Raw genomic sequence first — 27,027 nt, forward strand, 5'->3', positions numbered from 1 at the left:
ACACACACAAAAACAATATATTTTACTATACACCATGGATACATATTTTACTATACACCATGGATATGTGTATTTATGAAAATACATAGGGAACATTCTAGAAGACTTTATCCAATCTGATAAAGGGGAAGGAAGGGAACTAGATTTGGAATAGTGCCAAAGAAGACTGACTTACTTGTAATGTTTTTACAGGAAGAATGTGTTTATTTGTGATGGTTTGTTTTTCTTCTGGAGACATTGAGGGGCTAGGTAACCCCCTCAGGCTGTCCTGGGCTGAAATCCTGTGGTTGCAGGAGGAGGTGGCTGCGGGCTAGAGGTGGAGGTGTGTGAGATAGAAGCTTGAGAAATGGAAATGTTTATGCTTTTAGGGAGGCAAATAGAGATATGGTTCCCCTGCAGGATTTATTGGTGTTGTAAATTACTTTCTATTGCAAATAATTACCTCAGGATACAATTACACTTAGATCATATTGTTCTCAGGTTGGTCAGGCAGGTGTTGACTTGCTGGGCCTCTGCTCAACAGGCCCTGACTGTGAGAGTGTGCCCTGCTGCCTGAATAGCAGAATAACCTGCCTGTGGTGTGATGCGCTGCTGCTCTGTAAAGGTGGTGAGTTCTGCATCCATGGGGGCATCCAATCCAGGAGAGAGGGGCTGGCCCTGGCTGTGGTACTGCCTGCTTCAGTGGTGGGGCTAGAAGCCAGTTAAGCTTCCCCATGGCATCCCATGGTAGTGTCTCTGTCAGAGCCTTAGCTCTCTTGGAGGGAACAGTGACTTGTAATCTTGGAAGTAGCAGGCACTGTTAGAATCATTCTAGTGATTATTCTGGGCCATTAATAAATATTGACAATGATGTGTCTGTTACCAAATCTGCAGATGGTATCTCTTACAGACCAACCTATGAGGAGGTAGACAAGGAGTTCATCCTGCAGAGCCCACAGGGCTGTCTGCTCTGGGCTGAGTTCTGACATCCCAGGGCTAAAGGGTAACAGCCAAGGTATTGGGGTCACCAAACTGCGGCCTGGTCCATTAATTTAGAGGAGCACTGGTGTGCTCGTGGGCAGCGAGGAGTTCAGACAGGTTGGAGTGCAGATAGGGCTGGGGATCTCTGTTCTGTTCTGGGCCCCAATGACTGGGTTTAGCTCAAGTTCCACCACCTTCACTGTGGAACTTGAGCTAATTAATCTCCCAGACCTTCCCTCCGTTTTACCCTATAAAATGAGGATGATGATTGTGTGAACTGCAAAGAGCTATTATGAGTGTTAATCAATGAAACTTCTGTGTACCTACTATGTGCTGGAACAGATTTCAAGTCCAACACGGTATTTGGGTATTTGCTGATACTTGACGCTCCTACAATCCAAGCAGGTCCAAGTGACTGCTGCGCTGGCTCCACATCTCTCCTTGCCTCAGCTCACCCTAAGCCTTACCAATATCTCCTTCAGCAGGGGCGCTCCCCACTCTGCACTGCTCAGCCTGTAGCTGCCACACTGCATGACATATGTGGACACTGGCTATTAAGGTCGGGCTGGAGACCTCAGGCATTATGGAATCCCACAGAGGCTAGGTCAAGGGCTCATTAGTCTGGCCCCTATTAGGCTAACACTAACCACTTGGCCCAGGACCACTTTAAGTCAAAAAGTCAAAAGCACTTTGCTTACCCCACTCAGTCCTCAGTATATTGCTGACAGCGAGGAGGACTTTTCCAAAACTCTAGTTTTGCCCTTAGTGGGACAGGTACAAGGCCGCCGCGGTCTGGATTCCCGGCGATCCTCCTCCCTTTCTAGGTTGCGAGGCGGGGAGCGGGGCGCACACTACAACTCCCAGGCTTCCCCGGGCTCATGGGGCGGACCCTGACCCCTCCCAACAGAACCGGGCTGCCAATGGGAGCCCAGGAGGGGCGGGGCTGCGCCCGGGCGGGGCGGGGCTGCGGGAGGCGGCTGCGAGCCGTGCCGCGAGTCAGTCGCGCCCGGAGCGCGGGTCTGGTCGGCGTCTCTTGTGCAGTGTCTCCGGGCGGCGCCGCGGGACCTCGAAGGGCCATGGGTAAGCGTCTCGGCGGCCCGGGACGGGGCTCGGGGGCCCGCGGGGAGGGCGAGAGGTGCGGCGCGGGACTCCTCGTGCCCTCGCGGCGGTCGGTGTGGCGGTGCGGGGCGGCCGGGGCGGGAGCGGGTTCGGGGGCTCGGGCGCGCGGCGCGAGCCGGGACCCCGGCGTCCGCACCCCGGCCCAGCGCCGGAGGGCGAGGCTGGGCGTTCGCGCGCGCTCTTCGAAAAAAGGAAAGACGAAAAGTTTTTGGCGGCCAGGGGCTTCCCGGGCGTTTATTTCGAAACTCTTTTCGCCGTCTCTTGCCTGAAATTTACCAAGCCCCGTAGGGTTCTGTCATCCCACTTCCTGCTGCGGTTTCAATCTCGAGCTGGTCTCAGCTAATTTGTTGTGACAGCTGTCAGCAGCAGTTTCTCGGCCCCCGTCCCCTCCCGCCCCGTGACGGCCCCGCGGTTCTCAGAAGCCGCCGCGCCGCCGAGAAGAGGCGCCGGGTCCGCGGCGCGCGGCGCTTCCCACTGCGGCCGCATTTCCTGAAAGTGACTGCGCGGGTTTTGAAGAACTTGCTCAATGCGCTTTGAAGAATCCACTGTTCCGCTTTCGGCGGAGGGGTGTGTAGATTGTCTGGCGGTTGCCGGCCGCCGGCCCTGTGTCCCTGCTCTTTCCCTTTTCCCTTCTGTCCCCTCGCCTCCCCCTTTCCTGTCTCTTGCCCATCCTCTCAACCCGGGGCAGAGAAGAAGTAGCTTCCCTTCGCTCTCCTCTTGTTCTTCTGCCCTTACCCTTCTCTTCCCTCGGCACTCCAGCAGGGACAGGGTGCTGGCCAGGACAGTGGATGGGGAGAAAGGGCAAAATGCAGGTAGTGAGAGTGCAGGGAAAGTTTCGCTTCGCTCTCAGCAGGAGCTGGGGGCGCAACCTGGGCGCCACATCTCCAGCGCTTCGCAGTGTCCAGGGGTAACTGCCTGGCTGGGGTCACACAGCCTTCAGCCCGCTCCCTCCAGCGCAGTGGGTCAAGCCGCTTAGTGAGGTTCTTCGTCGCTGTGCTTTCTAGGCCCAGCATCTCTTTGTTTGTAGAGTTTTGGAGTAGCAGGGAGGGGCCCAGGGGCCCAAGGAGAGTAACAGGTGCTTTATGCCCCCAACTCTTGCGAACTGATGCATCGAGAAGAGTCTCTGCTCCTGCTGGTGGTGCTAAGGCACAGTCGAGTGGGAGATGGTGACTGGGAGGTACCACCTCCAGAGCAGAGTTACAGAGTATAGTCTGGACTCACCTGGGGCCTCCAACTGGACATGGCAAAGGTAGAAAGGGCTTTAGAATAAGCTCCTCACCTTTGATTTATAGTGAGAGAAGCAGAGGCATAGACCAGTTCAGCTCTGGCACTGGGAGGGACAGGCCTCCAAGACTCTTTGCTCTTTCTGCATTCCCTAGGGTCTCGTTTTTGGGGGGTTGGAAACTAAGCTGGAATGGCCCACCTTCCCTTGAAGGCCTGTGCCCCAGGAGGGGATCTGCCTCACAGCTTGGATAAGTCACTTGCCCCCACATCCTGTTTCTCCATAGATGGGGTGAGAAACAGGAAGCCATCCTCAGAAGGAGCTCTTCAGGTTTCCATCCAGCATCTCCCAGACTGGGCTGGGAGAGGCAGTGCAGATTCAGCCTCATCCTGGAATGGGTTCTTTTAGGACATTCCAGAACTGAGTAAAGAGGGGCAGGGTGCTCCAGGGAGGCTCAGGAGTTGGCAGTGTCCCATCTGGTGCCCCCATGCCCTCCTGCCTTTCTGTACCTCGCAATGCTCTTGGCTTGACCCCAGCTGCTCCCAGACCCTGTTCCTCTCCCCTTAGCCCAGCTTAGGTGGTGAGCTGGCCTATGGTGAGTGCTGCACCCTGAGTGAGTCCTCAGGTCCCCTGCCAAGCCCCTTTGTCCTCAGTGCTGGCTGTTGGCAGGTCTCCCCGCCCCACAGGTCTCACTGCCCACTGAAGCAAGCCCCATGCCGAAACTCTGCCAGCAGCTTGCTCCTGGGCCCCGAGTGGACTGGCCGCTTCAAAGGCTGTCTTTGTTTGGGCTTCAGCTTTCGCTAAGAGTAATGGAAGCCAACAACCCCAGGCGAGGGGGTGGGGCGGTGTCTGCTGGTTGCTATTCAGGCTGCTGTTGCCATTATTTTCGTAATTGACACAGTGTTCCCAGTCATGACTTTTTATGAAAGGAAGTGTCACTTCCTTCCCATCACACCAATAGTGAGTGGGGCGTAATACTCAGTTAGCAGGCCCCCACCTCCAGGCTGTGTGGCCTCTAACTAGTCACAGCCCCTCTCTGGGCATCAGGGCTATTTGAGATCAAGGTTCTCGTCCCACAGGCACAAGTTGATATTCCTGTAGTGCAGTGAGATGCGATGGGGATGGGGAGGACAGGTATGGTTCTCATTCAGAGGTGTGCACACACAAGCCTTGTGGTTTGTGGGGGAACCTCATTTCTCATTTTCTTTTTCTTTTAAAAAACATTTTTAGTTGTAGTTGGACACAGTCCTTTTTATTTATTTTTATGTGGTGCTGAGGATCGAATCCAGGGCCCCGCATGAGCTAGGCAAGCGTACTCTACCACTGAGCCACAACCCAGCCCCTCATTTCTCATTTTCTTCCACTTAAAACCTTGGCCCATCAAGTGTAGCACACTCGTCTTATAGATGGAGAAACTGAGGCACGGAATCAGTGACTGAATTGGTAAAAGATGCAGCTGTGTGGGGCCCCAGCCCCCTGCCCAGCTCTGCTTTGCCCTGCTCTCTTCTGATGCCATTGTTCGGCAGGGGAGGGGTGGGCTCACAGGGCCACCAACTTCCCCTCACCCACCCACCTACTTTCCCTAAGTCCTAGTGAGACTATTTGAGTCTCTATGCCTTTACCTTCTGTCCTTTGCAGGGACCCCTACCTCCCACTCCAGTAGACAGCCCTAGCCAGGAGCCCATCCCCTACTCTCTGTGGCAATAGGTGGCAGTCTCTTAAAGGAATATCAGTGGATGACAACAGTTTTTCCTTCCTTCCTCAAGATGTGAACACAACAGTCCTTATTCAAAGATGGCGGGGCCTCTGGGGGCCTCTGAAGCCAGGGGATTGACACACACAGTAGATGTTCTTTCTGCCTAGGCCTACAGCCTGTTGATCTGCCCCTCTTGTCCACACAGACCAGCTGTTAGGGGAGCATCAGGGTCACGTGATGCAGAGTTGGTGGGGAGAGTGAGCAAATTTGCATCCTCTGAGCAGAGATGAGGAAACTGGGGTTTCCCCATCCCATTAAGACAACATAAAATACTCTGCGCTCGGGGCTGAGTGACTTGGAGCAGTCAGACTGCTCTGGTTCTGAATCCCAGCTCTGTCACTGGAAAGCTGTGTGACCTGAGGCACCAGGTATGACAGCTGTTGAAGGGGGAAGGAGTGATGCCCCCAGTGAGGCTGGGAGGAGTCAGTAAGGCAGGTGCAGGGCACCAAGCCCAAGCTGGCTGGAGCTCTGATTTGAGTTGGTAGAGCATCAGGTGCAGAAAGGGAGTTAGGGGCTGGATGCGGTGGTGCGCATGGTGATCCCAGGAGGCTGAGGCAAATTAAAAGGACTAAGGAACCACCCCTGGGTTCAATCCCTAATAACAAAAATTTAAAAAAACAAAACAAAACAAAAAACTTTAAGGGTGTGAGAACACACACTCCGGGAGCACACTCTTGGGAGCGAGTGGCCCAGCTAAGCTCCTCCACCACAGTTTAGGATCTGGTAGTTGAGCTTGACTCTCACTTGAGCCTTGGAATGGAACAGAAATCAGATTCCTAACCCACGAGGATCCTTGGGCAGAGCTCCTGCCTCACATCTGTCATACCTTGCTGCTGGTGAGGGCCTAGGGCACAGGGACCCTGGCTCATCTCCTGGCCCCACCACCCATCCTCCTGGGGACCTCTGCCAGCAAGAAGTGAGCAAGTCAAAGGGGACTTGTAAAGTCCTGCCCTCAATGATCAGGACTTCCCTAGCCCCATGGCCGAACTGCACAGAACTCAAGGAGACCAGGAATAAACTCACTGTCAAGGGCACAAGGGCTTTAACAAGGAGCCTCTGAGCTGCAGGGGGAACCTGGCAGGGGAGGCACCTGGTCTCAGAAAGACAGATAGACATCAGATGGGTGATTTCTCCTCTGAGTAGTTTCTAAATGGATATGCAATTCAGAGTACCATTGGTATTTGGTTTTTTATCTTTTTATTTTTGTGTGTGTTTGTTTAGAGAATGTGACCAAATTTTTCTAACATTTAGATGGAGTCTTTATTTCCCCCAATGGACCTTTATTTTATCTATTTATATTCAGTGCTGAGACTCGAACCCAGTGCCTCACGCATACCAGGCAAGCGCTCTGCCACTGAGCCATCACTCCAGCTCTCAGACGGAATCTTTTTAAAAGAGGAGTACCAATGTCTTGCCCTGTGGATAGCACAGTCTCACCAAGCTACAAAAATTAAAAGTGCACCTAGGCCAGTGTTCCACCATGAACAGAGCAGAGTAGAAAGACAGTGAATGGAACAGAATAGAAAGCCCCAAAATAGCACCAGATGTGTTCCTTAAAAGCATTGAGATTATGGAGAGGGTGGCATTACAGCCACGGGCGGGGGGGGGGTCACCCAGTTAGTACTGGCAGCACTAACCCCCAGGAGGCAGGGTTGGGGAAGAGCATGGTGATCCCTGTGTCCCACCTCACGCCACAGCCTCCAGATGTGTCATGAGTGAACAGTGATGTCATCACCATCACTGTTGTTTCCCAGACGGAGAAGGTCATGTCTGAATGACATTTGTGTAGAGAGCAAGGGTTTCTTTTTGAAGCTTGATCTACCTTCCCCCCTCACCGATTGACTCAGGGCAGTGGCAGTCATGAAGGGGCGGGTGGGTCTCTTCTGCCCTGTAGGTGGGGTGAAGCTAGGAGACCAGGGTCCCCACTCCAAGAACTCCTTCCCTCCCGTGCAGAACCAGGCAGGCAGGCAGGGCCCGCCCCACATCTGTGGAAGTGGGTTTCCAACTTATTTTTCATAGCAGACAGAACCCTTTTTCCCATTGAAGATTTGCCTGGAATCCCAGTCTATAAATCATCAGAGATGTGAGGGATCAGGGTGGCCGGGGACAGGACAGGGGGCACCTGGTGCCCCCTGGATCAGGAGAGAGGGACTCTTCTGGCTCTCTCACTAAAACTGCGCAGTTGGGCGCCCAGAAGGCGCCAGGACAGATGGAAAGCGCTTGAAGCGCTTGGGAGAGAATGGAGACCAAGTTCATTTGGGGACTCAGTAGGACACAGAGATAGAGAGTGCCTCCCTTTGTGGCTCCAGGCAGGAGCTCTGGTCCTGTCCCATCTGGGCTTCAGCGGCTCTGACTGGTGACCTCCTTTCCAGGTAACCCTAGTGCCCAGCGCCAGGAGGTTTTCCCTGAGCAGGGCCCAGGCAGAGCTACAGGTTCCAGAACCAGGATCCATCAGAAGAGACTAGAGGTCCTCCGGTCCATCTGGCCTCCTGCTGGGGGCCCCACATAGGATCAGACTTAAAAATGCTCCCCCAGGTGATTCTAATGGTCCAACCACCTTATTTGGTTGTGGTGGCTGTTGTTGTTCTGTTCTGTTCCTGAGATGGGTCTCACTGTGTTGCCTAGGGTGGCCTCAAACTCCTGGGCTTGAGCAATTCTTCCCCAGCCCCCCACCGAGTAGCTGGGACTACAGGCATGTGACCCTGTGCCTGGCTTAGCCAACTCATTTTTCTGAAATCCAGGGGTGGTAACATGACCCCTGAGAAACCAGGTCACACTCAGAAATGGAGAGAGTCCTTTGGTGCCCACGTCCAGGATCTGAGGCAGCAGGCAGGCGAGGAGAGGAGGAGGACCAGCCCGGAGAGGGGCTCTTACGGCCCGAAAGCTTCTGGAATTCAGAGAGTTAGCAAAGGATTTGAGCCTTTCTCCCATTTCACAGAAGGAATGACCAAGCCACATAGTCACCAAAAACTTGGTTGTAAGGGTATTGCTCTGATGGGTCAATTGTTAGCCTCCTGGATTACTGGCTGGGTCTTGAATTTCGGGCGGCCTGAGTCTCTCTCTCTCTCTCTCTGACCAGCCTTAGGTTGTTCCCTCCAGATTTGTTGACTCTTTATCAGGGCTTTGCACAGGTGGAGGATGACCCTGGTGGCCACTCCTCCAGGGTCAGACGGGCTTTGTTTTGCGCCCTGGCCCATCAGGGAGACAAGCAACTGGGCCTCTTTGGCTTCAGTTTCCCCTGCTTTAAAATGGGATCCTTCCTGCACTGCGAAAAGGTGCCGGAAAGAAGGGGGGGCACAGCAGGGTGTCGTGCTTGACCACCAAGGCCACCCCCAAGGCCACGCTGCGCAGCAGCAGAGATCTCGGCACAGGCCTCTGGTTCCTTCTGGTTCCTGCAGCCCTGGGTCCTGGTGGTACCAGCCCCCCGTTCCAGGGGAGTCTTCCTGTCTGGGATGAGGGAACCCCACAGGTTTCTGACAGTACAAATATCTGGAGCAGGAGCAAACTGGGAATATGAGCCCTTTCATTCCAAAATAACAAAAAGAAAGGGCTGTCATCTGATGAGGCTGCCTGGTCTAGGGACGCTGCCAGCCTGCCTCCTGGCTCAGGTGGTCTCCAGTGGTTATGTTTTTGTAGCTGCAGGCACCCGGCTGGCTGCCCTTAGCAGGATGGACCCTGTGTCCATGAATGGTTGTCGTGAGTCTGGCTGGTTCCCGTTGACCTGGCCCCTCTGTGTCTGGGGGCTGGAGGCCTCCCTGAGGTATCAGGGTGACATTGGTGACAAGCAGTTTTGCTAGGATGACCGTGAGCAGCTATGACAATGAGAGGGACGTGCTGGGGCTGGCTGGGGCCAGGGAAGGCCACCCAGGGAAGGGACTTGCAGAGACCTGTAGGGCCCTCAGGACCCTTGCTAGTAAGGGCAGTTTGAGGCCTAAGGAGGGGCAGTGAGAAGGCTGCATGTGCTTGGGGACAGGCCAGATGGGTCACAGATGGGCACTCATCTCTTCTGCATGATCCCTGGAAGAGCACCTGTCCAGGCTCCCGGGGGTGGCTTTGGGGACCACACACGGGAGCCTTGGTAGCATCCCTGATCTGACCAAGTTGCCCTGAAACTTCCTTCTGGATGTGGGCAGGTTTGGGGTCTGACCCGCCTCCTGACTTCCCCCTGAGAAGGCTTCTTCAGAGACGCGGGGAGATGGCTGGAAGGAGAAAGGGGGCGGTGCAGAGGGGAGGGCCAGGGAGGGTGGGGCCGCCTGTCCAGGGTGAGTCCTGGGAGTGTGTGCGCGCGGTTTAGAGGGACAGCCGAGGGCAGCCAGGACGGGTGGGCAGGGGACGCTGTGGGAAGAAGGCAAGGACACCTCTGGGAGTGGGGGGATGGCCCATGGCCCCCGTTCTGCATCTCACAGGTTCTCCTTCCTTTCCCTCTCTTGTCCCCCTCTCTCCCAGCAGCACCCCCTGTCAAAGGGAAAAGAAAACAGTCAGAGGAGGGCGAGGCCTTGGAGCCCCCTGCGTCCCCTAAGCCCGATGGTGCGCAGAGCAGGAGCCAGAGCCCCATCCAGGTGGAGGTGAGTTCCACAACTCCCCAGGGCCACTTTCCTGCCACCCTCAGCCTGGGGGACTTGGAGCCTCCTCAGCTCTCAGGAGGGATCCTGGGCCCTTGGCCAGCAGTGAGTTCTGGGCAGGCCGGGGCTCACCTTCAAAGGAAGATGGTCTGCATGCTGACCCTGAGCCAGGCAAACACTGTTCTCTCTCATAAACCTGCATTTCCACCCACCCACCATTTAAGTTGGCATCGCGTTGGCGCACGGGGGTAGGGGATGCTGTCGGCCATCACAGCAGAGGCCTAGTGGACGTCGCCTGCGGAACAGCCTGCAGAACAGCCCACGGTGCCTAGGGCACCCCAGGGGCCTGGAGTCTCCTTCCAGGGACTCAGTCTGATGCAGGCGCTAAGAGGAAGATTAGCAAATTGGGCACGATGAGGAAGTGACCCTGTCCAGGAGAAGGCAGGGGCTGCCCCTGTGGCTGCTCCAGAGCCTCGGAAGCTCCTGGACTCTGGGCACTAAGAGCTGGCTCCATGCCAGCATGACCCAGAAACTCTGGTCCTTGAGCCCATCCTGCCTGGAGCCCTGTCCTCTCCTGGTGCCTTTGCAGGTGACTATGCAGCCCAGGGCAGGGGCTGGGGGGCCAGCGACTTGTTCCTCCCCACAGCCAGAGGTCTCTGGTGTGCCTAGCCACCCACCAGCTGGGACCTGTGCCCACGCCGCCCGTTCTTTCCCCAGGACACCCCAGAGGCAGGCAGGGAGCGGGAGGAGGAGCAGGCCTTCCTGGTCAGCCTCTACAAGTTCATGAAGGAGCGGCACACGCCCATCGAGAGGGTGCCCCATCTCGGCTTCAAGCAGAGTGCGTCCTGGGGGAGCAAGCAGGGAGGGGGGCCCAGCAGGGGATCCCACCCAGGCAGAATGTCAGGGCAGGCCCCTTGCTCTGGTGACCCCAGACACTGCCAGCCCACAGGGGTTCCGAATAGAAAGGATGCCTCCCGGCAGGTTCAGGCTCAGCAGAGGTGGGCTCCATCCACTGACCACTGAGCTGTGTGCAGGGTGCAGGCTCCCCTCTCCTGCAGAGCCTGACAGCGGCCCTGCCCCTCTTCCCTCCAGTTAACCTCTGGAAGATCCACAAGGCGGTGGAGAAGCTGGGGGCCTACGAGCTGGTAAGCTGAAGGCCCCCGAGTCCTCGCCATGCTGCATGACCCTACACATCCCTGCTGCACCCCCAGGAGGGCCGGGGCAGGGGCCAGCCAGCAGGGCTGTCCTTGCTGCGGATGGACAGGAAGAGGCAGGATCCTCAGCACAGCCCTGCTTGCTGCAGGGCAGAGGAGGGCTGTGCCTGGGGTACTTTGCTGTTCTAAGCAGGTTTCCCTCTCTCCCCATCTGTTCTGCCTCCTGTGCTCCAGAACCTGCTTGGGCCAGCAGTCAGGGGCCCTGGGAGGAGAGCTGCCGGCCGCACAGCCCCCTCCAGCCTCCCGCCCCTGCCCGTGGCTGGAGGAGTCTCTTGCCCCCATCCCTGCGAGGGTACCTGGTGCTGCTGGGACCCCGCTGCCAGGGGGCACTCATGACCCTGCCCTAACACAGTGTCCTTGCAGGTGACGGGCCGCCGCCTGTGGAAGAACGTGTATGATGAGCTGGGGGGGAGCCCGGGCAGCACAAGTGCAGCCACGTGCACGCGCCGCCACTATGAGAGGTACGCGGGGACGGCCACCTCGTGGCCCTGGGCCCAGGACACCAGAGGCATCCCTCCTAGGGCCCCGGCAGAGCATGGCTGGGAGCGGGAGCGTGAAGGCCAACGGATGCTCCGTGCACATGCCTTCTGACCTCATGGGGCCCGGAGTCATAAGGTGGCAGGACAGATCTGGCAGCTTTGGGGTCAGAATGGAGGGAAGTCCTGGTGGGGGAGGTGGAGTGGAAAGGTAGCCAGGCGGAGGCCAGCAGGGTGGTGGCCTCTGGCCTCCTACTGACACACCTGCTCCTCCCCAGGCTGGTCCTCCCGTATGTCCGGCACCTGAAGGGAGAGGACGACAAGCCGTTGCCCCCCTCCAAGCCCAGGAAACAGTACAAGGTGGCCAAGGAGCCCCGGGGGGATGACGGGGCCACTGAGAGGCCAAAGAAGGCCAAGGAGGAGAGGCAGGTGGACCAGGTGAGCGCCAGGTGGCGGAGCCTCCCCATCCCCAGTCCCTTGCACCTCCCTCTGGGGCCCTCCTGCCCGTCCTGGAGGACCCAGGACTGACTGAGGGCAGGCCCGGGGGCTGCAGGTCCTCGGTGATGGTCATGCCTGGGCTCTGAAGTCCAGCTCACCCCTTCACCCAGCCCTGTGTCCTGCTGACACACCATGTCCACTCAGAGGACCGGACGCCTTGAGAAAATATTCCCCAAAATGCTGCAGAGGCTCACTGTGGCCCTTGGACACCCCTGAGCCCTGCTGCTGCAGTTCCCTGGGTCGGAGGCATGGCCTGAACCACCCCTGAAGCGGCCTTTTCTCCTTCTAGATGGTGCCAGGAAAGGCCGAGACAGGCACAGACCTGGCACAGCTGCCCAGCCAGGAGCCCCCTAAGGACAGCACAGAACAGCAGGGCCCCGTGCCCGGGCCCTCTCTGCCCCTTGTGGGTGCCGGCGGCTGCCCTGAGGCTTACAAGCGGCTCCTGTCCAGCTTCTGCAAAGGGACACATGGCATCATGTCACCACTGGCCAAAAAGAAGCTCCTGGCCCACGTCAGCAAGGCAGAGGCCTTGCAGTGCCAGGAGGAGGGCTGTCTCCACGGAGCGGGTGGCCCCAGCAGGGAGCCCCTGGAACGCCCCCGGAGCCCCGAGAGGCTGGCTGAGAGTTCCAGGCCCCAGCTGCCCCCTCAGGGACCGCCGGCCCTGGGTGGTACCCCCAGGGTGGAGGCCCAGGCGGGCCCCAGCCCACCAGCCCCCACTTTCACAGGCTGTTTCCGTGCCTGCCGCACTGAGGTGCTGAAGCCCGTCAGCCGGCACCCCCGGGACTTCTTCTCCAGCCTGAAGGACAGGGTGCTGTCGGAGCCTCCTGCCAAAGAAGAGGGGCCTTCCGCCAAAGAGCCCCCACTGCTGTGGGGCGGGGACGCCAGCCGTCCCTCTGCATTCCATAGAGGTGGCTCCAGGAAAAGCAGCTTCTACCCCAAGCCCAAAGCCTGCTGGGTGTCCCCCATGGCCAAAGTCCCTGCTGAGAGCCCAGGCGCCCCACCCCGGCTCGCCGGCAGCCCAGGCCTGGGCAACAAGCGCACCTGGGAAGAAGAGGGCTTTGCCCACAGCAGCAAAAAACTGCGGGCGGTGTCTCCCTTCCTTAAGGAGACGGATGCCAAGGAGGGCAGGACCAAGCCCACAGCACCTGGCCTGGCTGTCTCCTGCCTGCTGGGCCCAGGGCTGGGGCCTGCTCCGCTGGACGCCCACAGGGGTTCCATGCTACAGTGCCCACTCAACTTCGCCAGCACCTCAGACCCTTTAAAGGGCCAGGCTGCTCTCCCCTTCAGCCCCCTGGTCGTCCCTGCCTTCCCGGCCCACTTCCTGGCCACTGCAGGCCCTGCACCCATGGCCGCTGGCCTGATGCACTTCCCCCCCACCTCCTTTGACAGCACCCTCCGCCACAGACTTGGCCCAGCTTCATCAGTCTGGCACGTGCCACCCATCACAGCCTACGCAGCACCCCACTTCCTGCACCTCAACACCAAGCTGTAGGTCAGCCTGCAGTGAAGGCCGGTGGCTCTGCTGGGGCCTGCAGAGACCCGGCAGCCTGGCCCAGGCAAAGGGGGAGACAGTGGGAACTGGCTTGTCTCAGGGAAGCAGCCCCAGGCCTTAGAAGGTTGGGGCAGGGTGGGCAACTCCCTCTTGGCCCCCCAGAACAGCCCAGGAGCAGGGGAGGGGCTGAGGAGCTGGATGGCAGACAGAGGCGTCCAGGTCTCCCACAGAAAGTCTAATAAAAACCCCAGTGTGATTGCTGCCAGCCCTAAGGTGTGTACAGTGGGACCTTTGCAAGGGTAGACAAGGTGGACACAGGCCTGTGGGTGGGACCACCAGTGCAGGAGCCACCCTGGGATCTGGAGGCCACCAGTCCACTGAAGAGCAGGCCCACAGCAAAACATAGCCTCCTGAGCTCATCCCAGCCAGCCCCGGGCCTTCCACCCACTTCCCTGACACAGCCTTGGGGCTGCTGGGAATCACAACAGGCAGGCCAGGACTGGGCCACACAGTGCAGCCAGCCCTGGTGACTCCAGCAGGGGAGGACTTTGTTTCTTGCTGCCCCAGGCTGGTCTCTAACTCCTGGGCCCAGTGGGACTCCAAGGCTGCCCTCTGGTGCCTGCGGGGCAGTGTTGAGCCAGTAAGCCTGAGCCCCGGGCTGGGCTGCCCTCATGGTGGACGCTTCACAAGGGCTCCTGGGGAGGCAGTGCTGCCGTGGGGCCAGGCCAGCAGGTGGCCTTGGGTCTGCACCACCAGAACCCGTCCTGCCTGCCGGAGCCATGGCTGTAGCAAGCTCCGGCTGCAGACTGGAGGGCACAGGTGGGTCAGCTGATGACAGAACCAGGACATGCCTGGCATTGGGAACTGGGTGGCCAGGGAAGGAGGCGGGTGCCTCCCAAGCAGGGCGGCAGTCACCACTGTTGTGGGTACTCAGACTCTGCAGGGGCATCTCCTGGATCCTCACCTCTTTCCTGAGGGGCACCAAGATACCAGCTTAATCATGTGTGACCTGCCCATATTGTGTCCACATGCTGCCATCTTTCCAAACCTGTGGACACCCAGTGGGTGACAAGGCAGAGGAACTGAGTCCTGCCTGGGATGGGGAAGGATCTGCAGGGTCCCCTTCACCTGCAGAGCAACACTGGCTTCACATGGTACAGTGGTGGCCTTGTGGCCCAGGCAGGCCTGGGTGCAGATCTCATCACCGTGGTCATGGCGCCCTCTGGAGGCAGGTGTGGGGAATGCGCTCCTAAGTGTCCAGATGGATACCCGAGCCCCTGTGGCAGGAGCTGGAAGGCTGCAGGGAGGTGGAAGACCAGCAAATAAATAAACACAGCGTCTGGAAAAGATGCTTCCAAGGAAAAGGGCTGATAGTGCTTGTGCAGTTTTGTTTGCTTTGAAACTTAAAATGTTTGCCACTTAAGCCTTTCCTAAGGGTACAATTCACTGGCATTGAATGCGTATTCACAGTGCTGGGCAGCTATCGCCGCCACCCATTTCTGCACACACACACACACGTTCAAATAGAGGGACCAGGGAGGGTCCCGCTAGAATGTGGCATTGAGCAGTGGTTGAGAGAGGGGACAGAGGGAGCTGTGTGGGTGGAGCTGGAGGAGAAGCAGAGAACAGGGAGCATCCGGTTCCCAAGGTGGCAGCAGGTAAGTGGATCCCGAGAGCTAAAAGTCCTGGGAATTTGAAGCAGAGGGAGCAGGGTGTGGCCTAGGCTAGGGAAAGAGCCTTTCAGGCCACTGGGGCAACCAGGCCTCTACCTGGAATGATTGTTTTGTAGCGCTGGGGTCCAGCCCATAGCTGCATGCAATCCTCACCCAGGCTACACCAGCCCTGGCTTGGTGCCCCGGGACAAGGGCAGAGGGGGAGCCCATCCTCAAAGACAAGGGAAGGTCCAGGTCCCGGGTGCCTGGGGCGGTGGACCTGTCTGGCCAGTGGGCAACTTGGCTTGGAAGGGGGTTTGAAGGAGAGCCGTGATCTCAGGAGCAGACAGTAGCTTGGAAGGCCCCAGGCTGCATCTGAGTTTCAGTGGGACCAGGCCACCGGCTGGGCGCAAGCTTGGTGGGGCCGAGGCCATCCGGGAGGTTGGGTGGTTGCGGGGAGCTGTGGTGCTGGAGGTCCAGGGCTGAAGCTGCAGACTGCAGACTTAAACCCCAATAACTGGGCACACAATGAGGGGGCTGGGGCGATACAGGGCCGCGGAAATGGCAGTCAGGAGTGTCCTCAGGGGTTGCATACAGAGGCAGCGGAGCCTGGATGTGGGGATCCTTGAAACTACCACAAAGTGGTACTGTGCAAGCACAGTGGACCAACCCTGGGTCCACAGCTAGGGCACCAGGGCGGGCACAGTTGTCTGGCAGCAAAGGACTCCCCTCCTTGGGACAGGATATAGAAATGACCCACACTAGTGGCGGGTGGTGGGAAGAGATCTCCAGGGGAACACAGCCTCAGGCTACGTAGAAGGGCAGCCAGAGGCCTGCAGGTGAGTCGAGATTTCCGTGGAGTTGCTCTCAGACTGCAGGCTGCTCATAGTGGCCTGAAGATGTGTTTAAATGTGTATATGGGAGGGAGGGCTGGGGCTGGGGCTCAGCGGGAGAGCGCTCGCCTAGTACGTGTGAGGCCCTGGGTTCGATCCACATGAAAATAAGTAAAATAAAGATACCGTGTCCAACTACAACTAGAGAATAAATATTAAAACAAATGTGTGTGTGGGACGTGAGGACTTACCTTGGGGCAGTTTACACATTGAGCCATATCCCTGTTTTTATTTTTATTTTGAGCCAGGATCTCACTAAGGCTGACTTGCAATCCTCCTGCCTTGGCCTCCCACATCTTTGGGATTGTGTTGTGTGCCTCTGCACCTGGCTAAACATTTTTTTAAAATACAGTTGACCGGGGCTGGGGATGTGGCTCAAGCGGTAGCGCGCTCGCCTGGCATGCGTGCGGCCCGGGTTCGATCCTCAGCACCACATACCAACAAAGATGTTGTGTCCGCCGAGAACTAAAAAATAAATATTAAAAATTCTCTCTCTCTCTCTCCGCTCTCACTCTCTCTTAAAAAAATAAAATAAAATACAGTTGACCACACTTAAAAATCAAATTTCATGGCTCAGGGGGACTGAGGCAGGAGGATTGAAAGTTCAAAGCCAGTTTCAGCAACATGGCAAGGCCCTAAGCAATTTGGTGAGACTCTGTCTCAAAATTTAAAAAAATAATATATGGAAAGGGTTGCCTCACATGCACAAAGCCCTGGACTCAATCTTCAGCACGACCAAAAAAAAAAAAAAAAGAGAAAAGGACTGGGGATGTGACAGGTGGAACCACCTGGAGCTGAGCAATGCTCCCCGCTGTCCTCTCCCATGGCCCCAGCCAGCCCTGCCACCTGCTGGCCATTCAAGCCGAGCTCTGCCGCTGCTCAGCCACTAGGGTGCAGCTTCGCTTCTTTGCTTTTGGAAGATCAGCCTCCTAATTAAAGGACTCCTGCCATCATGCTCAACACTCCCAGGGGTTCCAGGCAGGAGTGCAGGACAGTCACTGCGCTCCAGCAGGGGTGGGGCAGGGGCAGTGAGGTGGCCTGGACCGGGCCCTGGCTCCCATCCCCCTTGATCTTGAGGTTTGAGTGACCTCCCCCCGCCCTGGCCCTCATTTGCACGTCCATACAGTGACCACTGTCATCGGTGTGTTCCCTGATCCAGAATGAGGCACAGCCGGGTCTAGAGGCTGGCAAAGGGCAGGTGGGACCTGAACATGCTCCTGGCCCGCCAAGGGCAGCTCTGTCTTCCCAGTCCCCTGCATCCTTGCCAGTCCTGGACACTGCATCACCTGCCCACAAGAAGGGTCTCTCCAGCCACTGTCCCTGGGTGTGGGGCCCCACAGAGAGACAAGGAGCTGGGGTGCTGGAGGGAGAGTCTTAGAAGAGGGCTGGCCTCCTCACCTCTGGGCCTTCCTGGAGGCTCTCCCTCACTCATCTCTGGGGTTTTGGCTTTGTGCCTGGTCAGCGGGGTGGAGAGGCGAGGTCAGAGAACTGAGAGCCGGCCAACCAGGCTCAGTGGCACATGCCTACAAATCCCCGCACGTTGGGAGGCTGAGACAGGAGGATCTCCAGGTGGGGGCCAGCCTCAACAACTTAGTGAGACCCCGTCTCAAAACAAAATGAAAAGGATTGAGATGCAGCTCAGTGGTAGAGTGCTTGTCTACCCGTGCCAGGCCTTGGAATCCGCCTGGGGGAAGACAATAGAAAAGAGCTGGAAGCCGAACACAGGTCCCAGACCTGACTTCTCACAGGTCAGGCTGTTCTCAGGCCCCGCACCAGCAGCGGTAGGAAAAAAAAGCCTAGCACAGGCAGGAGGGGGCCTGAGCGGCCACTGAGTGTCGAGAGCCCAGCACCGGGCCATGGCGGGTGGGGGCATCTGGCAGAGTCTCAGCTCCAGGGTGAAGGTCAGGAGAGGAGCTGATCCCGGGGTCCTGTTCCTGAGCTCAGGGGCTGATCGTGCAGAAGCGTGTGTCCAGGTGCAGCAGAACCCTGGTGACACCCACCTGCTCTGGGCCTTGCGCTTCCAGCCTGAGGGATGGAAGTGAGTCACACCGACCTCAAGAGCCAGGCTGCCTAGTGACAGTGCCCTGGGGACTCGCGTTTGAGGACCTGAGTCATGCCCTCCTTCTGCAGGGAGGTTCTGCTAAGGCCCCCTGACCCCCGCCCGCCCTTGACCTCACCGCTTTTGCGATTCCTGTGTGTTCTGACCACGACCCTCCTCCCTGGCTTCTGACTCAGCCGCCCTGACCGGGGGATCCTGTCTGCGTCTGGGTCAAGAACGGCCAGCCAGTTCCCCCCAGTCCCCATGCCCACTAACTAATCACGGCTGTCTGCAGCTTTGGGTTGACTCAGTGGGGAAGTGATGCAATTGATTGGTCCTGTCTGCCCAGGCCCAGGGAAGGGGAGCTGGGCTGGGTCTGTAGGCCTGACGATGGGCTGTCTGCTGGGATCTGACCTCACTGCCACCTCTCAGCCACGGCTGCCTGCTTCCCTCCCACTCAGGCCAGGGCTGTGTGGGGAAGTGGCCGGCCCTGGGAGCCAACCCTAGAAGCCGGGCTGGGACCTGGCTTGCCCTTGGACTAGTGAGTTTGATGCCTGAGGGGGTGGTTCAAAAAGAAGAAGAAAGAAGGGAAAGGCTCTTCACCTACCAGTGGCTGGGCGGTGGGATGACCGGAGGTCCACCCGACAGGTGCAGGGGGAACAGCTTGGGGTGTCATTTGTAGGGCAGCTGCAGTGCTTTGGAGGTGATATCAGGGGAGAAGGGGGCCTTGCTCAGGGCCAGCGAGGCTCCTGACATGCCTGACAGAAGAGAAGAGCAGCGTGGGCCCGTCCAGGACACAGGGTCCCATTCCAGGGAGGACGTGAGTGACCTGAGAGAGGCCTTTGGGGTAAGGCAAGGATCAGGCGCTCAAGGGAGGACACAGGCCACCTGCGAGGGAGGGACAGCGCCGCAGGCTGGGGGCTCCTGTCCTGGCTGACAGTTCTGGGCTGGCGTGGGGAGGAGCCAGGGCCCAGCTCCTCAGTCTCTCTCCATGTCCCTGCGCTGGGCGCTGTCCTGACTTACAGGCTGGACCAGGGCGGGTCGTGCAGGGCCTTCTGCACCCCGGTGGCTCGTGAGCGGATCCTCTAAGACTTGGTCTCTATCTTTATCCTAAATCCCGATTGCACCCGCCCCCCAACTTTGCTCCCTTGATCTTAAAGAGTTGGTGGGGTGAGGGTCCCCCTTCCACGGAGGCTTCAGGCTGACCAGGGGCAGTGACCCTGCCTTGGGAGGGACCCAGGGTCACATCCTGTCCGGCTGTTCATGAAATGGGAGCCAGGTGGGCGTCAGCTGCGGTCACCCCGTGCGAGGGGACACTAGAACTCACCGTGGATGGTGCCGGACTTCCCTCCATCTCCCTGCCCGCCTTCCCAGCTTCCAGTGACCCCAGTTCTCCATTTACACCGACTTCTCCTGGAGCATCCAGGACGGAGGATTCGCATCCTGGCAAAGCGCTACAGACAGAAGCTTGCTCAGCTCCTGGCAGCCAGCCCAGGAGCAGAGACAGAGGAAGGACCAGAGGCCACGTCCTCAGGGCATGCCCAGCATGACCTGCCGCCTCCCCTCTGGCCCACGGAGGTTCAGCAAGCTTCCACCTTCCTGTACCACCAGGCTGCGAACCCGGCAACGGACCAACCTCCTGGTGAGGCTGGAGCCCTCCTCATCCAGGGACCTTCCAAAGCCCCACCTCTGAACGCTGCTGCTCTGGGGACCAAGCCACAACAACCCGGGAGACCCATTTGGGATTTTCATTTCCAGAAACGTCATATAATAAATTTGTGTTATTTTAAGCCTCTGCGTCTGTGGTAACTTGTGATTGCCGCCATAGAACGTGAATTCAGAGAGGAACTGGTGGCCTGAGGGAATACTGTGGTCGTTTAAAATATGTTCATAAAGCCAGCATGATGATGCATGCCTGTAGTCCCAGCAACTCAGGAGGCTGAGGCAGGAGGATCGTGAGGCCAGCCTCAGCAACTTAGTGAGGACACAAACAACTTAGAGAGATCTTGAAAAATCTAAATTTGTTCAACAAATTGAATCGTTATTCTGACAAACTTTATTTCAACAGTGAATATATTTTGCAATTTGTCAACTGAAGATATTCCCAAGACTGTAGGTAACAAAACATTCACCCAGGTGGGTGCAGCTTGGTGGCAAAGCACATGCGTGCTAAGTCTCTGGGTTCAACCCCCAGCACTGAACAACGCATATGCCACCAACTAATGCCAATGGCCATTCATCCACCCAATTCCCAGAGCGATGCTAAGTAACACAGAAACATTAATTACAAATATAACTGAGTTTTTTATTTTGCCTTTTTTTCTTCCTTTTTTTTTTTTTTTTAAGTTCCAGGGATTGAACCCACAGGTGCTTAACCACTGAGCCACATCTCCAGCCTCTCCCCCGCTTTTTATTTTGAGACAGGGTCTCACTAAGTTGATGAGGCCGGTCTGGCACTTGCAATCCTCCCACCTCAGCCTATTGCAGGCATGTGCTGCTGTGTCTGGCTTACACATGAAGCTAAGTTGCGATCTCATAGGTAAGCACTCAGCCCCTGGAGGCATCCTCGGGTTAAATTTAGTTTGATGTAAGCACATATGGGTCCATTAAAGAGTATACTGATTTGAGGCACCTTGAAAAGTTACACTATTAGGGTATGGATGTATCTACGGAAATCTGTTAAGTTTAGGGAAGGAATTCTGTATGCTCAAAGTTGGCTAAGGTTTAATAACTTTGTAAGACTTTCAAAAAGAACTTTAGTATTAAGAACTGTACAGAAACAAAACTAGAATTTGGCCTTTTATCTGTTAAAATGGCAATATTTTCTTGGATTATGGAAGATGTAAGGTCATTTTTTGGTGGGGGGCTACTGGGGATTTAACCCAGGGTCAACTGCTGAGCCCCAACCCCATCCTTTTTTTTTTTTTTTTTTTTTTTATCAGGGAGAAGTGTGAATGCAGTCCCACAGCATCCCCCCCACACACACAAACTTTTTTTACATTTTATTGAGAGCTAGGGTCTCACTAAGGTGCTTAGGGTCTCACTAAGGTGCTGAGGCTGGCGTTGAACTTGTGATCCTCCTACCTTAGCCTCCCGAGTGGCTAGGATTGCAGGAGGCTGTGGTTTTTACAGCTGCACTGGCTCCTGTGTTTTCCAGAGTGTCCTATCGTAGTCACCAGGGGTGAGGGCTGGGTGGGCAGCAATTGTCTCAGTAACCCATGATCCTGTCTTCAGTGAAACGGGGCGGCTTTTGGTAGCCTGCCCTCCCTCCCCCAGTCAAATGCAGAATGGATTTTTCATTCCGGAAACAGCCCTGGAGATTTCCCACAGGCCCTGGAGACCCGCACAGCACAGTCCTTCCACCTTGTACAAGGAGCGGTGCTGGGATCCACTGGGTCTCTCAGTTATGCTTCCATGCTGAGGGGAATGTGGAGATGCTTTTGCCTGACATCAGCCTCCAGGGCCCATGCTGCAAGAAGTGGGGGGGGGGGCGGATGGCCAGGGTCTCCTGGCGGCGGTGACACAGTGACACGGTCCTGCGGTCCTGCTGCTCTGCCTGATACTAAACAAAAGCGGCACAGTGACAATAGCCGTGCTTTGTTAGTTTTTAAAATGTGAAGTTGGTTTCAACTTTACTCATTTAATAAGAATCTACCGTCTTTTAGGGCCGTGTTTTTCAATTGAGGATTCACACCATGTACCTATGGACTTTTCTAATCTGTATTTGCTGAATTTCTTTTCCAACATTCTTTTGTTTTGTTTTACTTTTTTTGGTGGTGCTGGGGATTGAACCCAGGGCTTTGGGCATGCTAGGCAAGCACTCTACCAACTGAGCCTTATCCCCAGCCCCTGACATTCTTGATATATTCTGGTTGTTAAAAAAGGAACAACAGGCCAGGCCCAGTGGCTCATGCCTGTAATCCCAGAGGCTCAAGAGGCTGAGGCAGGAGGATGGTACGTTCGAAGCCAGCCTCATCAAAAGTGAGGCCCTAAGCAACTCAGTGAGATCCTGTCTCTAAATAAAATATAAAACAGGGCTGGGGTTGTGGCTCAGTGGTCGAGTGGCCCTGAGTTCAATCCCTAGTACTCCCCCCGCCCCAAAATAATAGATTCTGGAGTGAGGGCACGCTCAGCAGTACAGCATGGCTCAGTGGGTAAGCACCCCTGAGTCTGGTTTTTTGTTTTGTTTTGTTTTGTACTGGTAATTGAACCAAGGGAATCTGAGCACTGAGACATACGTTCAGCCCCCACCTTTTAAAATTTTTTTATTTTTTATTTTGAGACAGGGTCTCACTAAGTTGAGTAGGGTCTCACCTAGTTGCTGAGGCTAGCCTCAAATTTACAATCCTCCTGCTTCAGCCTCCCAAGTTGCTGGGATTACAGGAGTGCATCACCACGCCTGGCTAAGGCCCTGGTGTGATCCTGGCATTGCAAAAAAAAAAAAAGAAAAAAGAAAGAGATTTTAGTGGGAGGAGTGTGGTGAGGAGGAAGGTGAGGAGACTGGTAGTACTGTCACGTGGCTCTAATTGTGCCTGTAGGAGGTGAGGCTATCACACTCACTGCTCCAGAAATATTTGGAGTCAAACTGATAAGAAAATAGGTCTTACTCAAAGCCAGTTTTGAAGGAAGACAGAAGAAACTTAATTGTTTCAAACAATCCATCTCTGAAATCCCTGAAAATTAGCAGAATTTTTAAAGGAGAAGAGACCAGAAGTGACCAAAGGTACACATGAGCTCTGGCCAGCCGGCGCTAGACAGGCCTCGCAGGTCAGGGTGGGAGGTCACAGCCTCCGCCTCCACTCTCAGCATGAGGAAATCACTCCGTTTCAGATGGGGACCCAGTTCGGTCAGTTCAAATGCCTGTTGAGTTCACCCCTCATCCTGGGGCAAATGGGGCGTCCAGGTCACCTGGCTGGCAGTCCGTTGCTGGACTGCTGTGTACAGCTCATCACAAGCCGTCAGCTGCTTACCCCTGAAGGAGGCAGATTCTGAAATATTTACTAGCTCTGCCTACGAGAAAGGCTTTATGTTCGTCTACAGAGGTGCTCCTTCCACAGCCTCCCAGTGACTCTCCTCCATCTGAAGGATCCTCCCTGAACTCTGTTGACTCGGCCAAGCACCTGGGCTTCCACGTAGCAGGGGCTCTTCCCATTCTTTGATCTGCATGGTCCCATGTCAGAGGGGATGTGACGGGCAGTTGGAGTTAGCATCCAAAGCCCCCATTTTAGCCAATTTGAAGCAACAGATGGTTTTGGAAAGATTAGCTCTTAGGTCAGAAAAATGCAAGCCATGAATACAAGCAAAGTACTTGGTTTGTATGACTGATTTGAATTAATCCAAAGAAAAGCAATTTGTCTATAAGAAGCAGTCTTGCCAGATCTGCACTGATTGGCGAGCAGCCAATCAGAATGCTTCCCACGCAAACCAGGGGGAAACACAAAGGAGGGAAAGTATCTTTAGAATTGAGGTACATCTTACAGTGGACACAGTGGTGCACGCCAGTAATCCCAGCAGCTCGGGAGGCTGAGGCAGGAGGATTCCGAGTTGAAAGCCAGCTTCAGCAAAAGCAAAGCACTAAATTACTGAGACCCTGTCTCTAAATAAAATACAAAATAGGGCTGGGGATGTGGCTCAGTGTTTGAGTGCCCCTGAGTTCAATCCCTGGTACCACCACTACCACCCCAAAATATTTTATAGAACTGAAGAAATTTTGAACACAGATGATAAGAATTAGTGTAATTCCACCAATTAAGAACAGTGTACTTTGTAGAATAAGTCACAATGTAAACAGTTCAATTGAGAAAACCCCTTGTGAAACAGCCTGTCTCACATGTATCCTGTGTTGAAATCTAAGTCTGTCTTGAGGTGGAGGATGAGTCAAGCAAGGCCACCTTTATTAACCATAGGGACGTGGCTCACGTGATGTAAAAACGACCACAAACAATACAGATGGTATTATTTCTTACAAAACTTAGCAATTAAACAAAACAATTTAGTTACCTCCACAGTATGTTAAGATAACAATCATGATTTACAGCATTATATTCGGAGCATCAAATTTTTTAAGCTTTCGAGCATTTGTATCAATAAAACATGAGATATCATTGTAAAGATAGTAGATCTATTAAGCAGTTACAAATCACAAGACTGTAGAACAAATGGAGATTGGAATAAATCTTAATTCTTATAGAACTTAATTTTATTTTAAGCAATACTATAAAAACTAAAATCATCAGAAAACATAGAAAATTATCTAAATAAAACATAAAAATCTTTGTTTTTAAGCCAGTTTTTTGTAAACTTCACTAAGAGCAGTTCAGTCATTACCAAACTCTTGGATCCTATCCATTTAAAAAATTATTTTTAGTTCCTCTAGAACTTAAGCATTACTAGATTTTGGACATGAGACACAGCATAAAATCCATTTAACATTTTAAGAAGGCAATAATGCACCTTGCTGACTGATAGTTAATTTATGAATAATTAACGACCATGATGAAAATAATAAAATGTCACAATTTCTAGCACATTATAAAATGAAGTTATTACAGAAACAGAAGCTATACGAAGGTCATAGGCATTAAAAATCATTTGCTATTTGACTTATCTTGGGCCTAGATACAAGCTCATATGTGATTTTCCAAATCTACTGAACAATTAATAATTCAGACAAACCATCAATGTTACAGATATAAGCATTACACACTTATTAAAAGAAAAAACATTTCTGAGGTATGAAAAACTCTGAATTAATATTTTCTTACAAAAACAAATTACCAAAAAGCTACATTTCTAAAGATACAAAAATGCCTGTCCTGTGTATTTAATTTACTTATTTTAATAGTTAGCTTTAGATTATTAATGAATGCAGCCATAGTTAACATTTTAAGTTATTTCTTTGCCAAAAAGGTCACAAGAGGTTGTTGTACATAGAAAACATTGAACACCATATCTCAAATATCTAGAGATAAATAGCCCACTGGTTAGCAGGCTAAGGAAATGAGTTAGTAGATTTCAAATAGCTTTAAAGACATTCTTATTACAAACAAGTTTAAATTATTTATTACAATTTAGTATCATGCAAACAGATAATATATAAGCATATAAACATATATCTACATAGAAAAAAATATTAAAGCTTAGATTTACATTTGTTAGTTTTAAAAGCCAGGCACAAAATTTACATCTTAAAGACTAAGGTGAGCAAAACTTGAAGAGTAAGTTTCTTTTTGTTTTTTGTTTTTTTAATTTAATTAATTGTAGATGGACAGAATGCTTTTATTTTATTTGTTTATCTTTACGTGGTGCTGAGGATCGAACCCAGGGCCTCACGCATGCTAGGCAAACGCTCTGCCACTGAGCCACAGCCCCAGCCCCAGCCCAAGAGTAAATTTCTTTTTCAGAGACAGAAAAACGCATCAGATAGTGAAAATTTAAAACCTTCCTTCACAGGGGCGGGAGAACCAAGGGTGTAAAATAGTGTGACTGCAGCTCGATTTAGTCCATTTCTTTCTATCAAGGCTCTGATGACTGAAGCAAAGACCATGTTCTGGAAATGATCTGGGTCAGTAAAACAGGATGCTGTTTAGAATTCCTTCCTGCTGGTTCACCAGTGGGCCGAGGAATCTGTCTATGTGTCGTGGAAAGAGCCAAAAGGCTAGCTCAAGGTGCAGGATGACTGACTGCACCCTTATCATGCACCCTCTGGACAAGTTTCCCAAAACTTCTTCCAACCCAGGAAAAGAGTACATTCTTCTGAAATGGAATTCCCTATGTTGGTAGGAAAACCTGTTGCTGCAACCGTTAGAATCCAGCCTGTTGAAGCCAACTGTTGAGTTAATAAACATGAAACAGCTGCACCGTCGGATATGAAGGCCATGATGTGATCTTGCAATGAACAAAAAGTACACTCACCAAATCAATATAATTGTTGGAAATTTATTACAACCTCTGAAGTTTATCTCATTGACCAAGACCCAAAGGGCAAATGGTCACTCAAATCCCAAACAGCTTAAGCTCCAAATGGCTCACTTGAGCCCCAAACAGCTTAGGTTCCACAGCAAACGGTCTAGATGACAGACAGCCAATACCACAAGATGACCCACTCAATGTCCAAAACCTCAATCAGCAGCAATAAAATCCTCAGTGTGCTCCCTTATGGGGCTACTACAATCGGCTCATTGACACTTCCAATCTTCTATTTTCTTCACTAATTAATTTTTAGAAGTTGAGGTTACAGTAGGACGGAAATGGATAAATCCTATATGATTTAAGTATCTCCAGGCAGATGCTAGAAATCCCCCTGAGATCCATCTGCAGGCTGGGTTAGTGGTCAATGCCTCATCCCTTGGCCCTCTTTGCAGGGATCCCTGCTGGTCTGAGCTATCTGTTCAAGAACAGGATAGGGTACTGCTCCTGGCTGGCTTGGCTCTAATACTGCTTAGGGAGAAAGACGTTAGGCTATCACTCTCACTGCTCCAAAAATATTTGAATATTTGGAGTCAAATTGGTAGCAAAGTAGATTTTATTCAAAGGCAGTTTTTTTTTTTAGTTTTCGGTGGACACAACATCTTTTTTTTTTTTTTTTTTTTTTTTTTTTTTTTTTTTTAAAGAGAGAGTGAGAGAGAGGGGGACAGAGAGAGAGAGAGAGAATTTTAACATTTATTTATTTTTTCTTAGTTCTTGGCGGACACAACATCTTTGTTGGTATGTGGTGCTGCTGAGGATCGAACCCGGGCCGCACGCATGCTAGGCGAGCGCGCTACCGCTTGAGCCACATCCCCAGCCCCGACACAACATCTTTATTTTAATTTGGTGCTGAGGATCGAACCCAGTGCCCCGCGCATGCCAGGTGAGCGTGCTACCACCTGAGCCACACCCCTAGCCCCCAGTTTTTTTTAAGATAAACTTTTACTTTTATTTTTTATTTTTAGGTGGACATAATATCTTCATTCTAATTTTATGTGGTGCTGAGCAGTGCTTCACACATGCTTGGCAAGTGCTCTGCCACTGAGCCCTAGCCCCAGTCCTCAAAGCCAGTTTTGAAGGAAGATAGAAGAAACTTAATTGTTCCCCATGTTCTAGCTCCAAAATTTCTGACAATTAGCAGAACTTTGAAAGGAGAAGAGGCAGGGAGTGACAAACG

At 53.7% G+C, this 27,027-nt stretch overlaps 1 protein-coding gene across 5 annotated transcripts; it reads left to right on the top strand.

Moving 5' to 3' along the window:
* The first annotated feature begins 1,918 nt into the window (after nucleotides 1–1,918).
* On the top strand, nucleotides 1,919–14,663 carry Arid5a (AT-rich interaction domain 5A). Of its 5 annotated transcripts, none has more exons than XM_078028487.1 (7): nucleotides 1,919–2,040; nucleotides 9,507–9,622; nucleotides 10,337–10,457; nucleotides 10,712–10,764; nucleotides 11,197–11,294; nucleotides 11,588–11,747; nucleotides 12,097–14,663. In XM_078028487.1, exons 1-7 carry the CDS (start codon nucleotides 2,037–2,039, stop codon nucleotides 13,297–13,299), a joined length of 1,755 nt encoding a protein of 584 aa, XP_077884613.1. In that variant the 5' UTR covers nucleotides 1,919–2,036; the 3' UTR covers nucleotides 13,300–14,663. The 5 variants fall into 5 exon arrangements, with proteins under 5 accessions (XP_077884613.1, XP_077884614.1, XP_077884615.1 ...); XM_078028486.1 differs by having other exon boundaries at nucleotides 1,921–2,040; nucleotides 9,504–9,622; XM_021719588.3 differs by lacking the exon at nucleotides 1,919–2,040 and adding an exon at nucleotides 2,519–2,646.
* Nucleotides 14,664–27,027: the final 12,364 nt, after the last annotated feature.

This window comes from Ictidomys tridecemlineatus, chromosome 12, assembly GCF_052094955.1.
Source record: "Ictidomys tridecemlineatus isolate mIctTri1 chromosome 12, mIctTri1.hap1, whole genome shotgun sequence".
NCBI lineage: Eukaryota > Metazoa > Chordata > Mammalia > Rodentia > Sciuridae > Ictidomys > Ictidomys tridecemlineatus.

Excerpts from the sequence above, each read along its gene's own strand:
- Arid5a (XM_078028486.1), top strand. Across the intron at positions 9,623-10,336 it reads AGAGCCCCATCCAGGTGGAG|GACACCCCAGAGGCAGGCAG; the intron begins GTGAGTTCCACA and ends TTCTTTCCCCAG. Across the intron at positions 11,748-12,096 it reads AGGAGAGGCAGGTGGACCAG|ATGGTGCCAGGAAAGGCCGA; the intron begins GTGAGCGCCAGG and ends TTCTCCTTCTAG.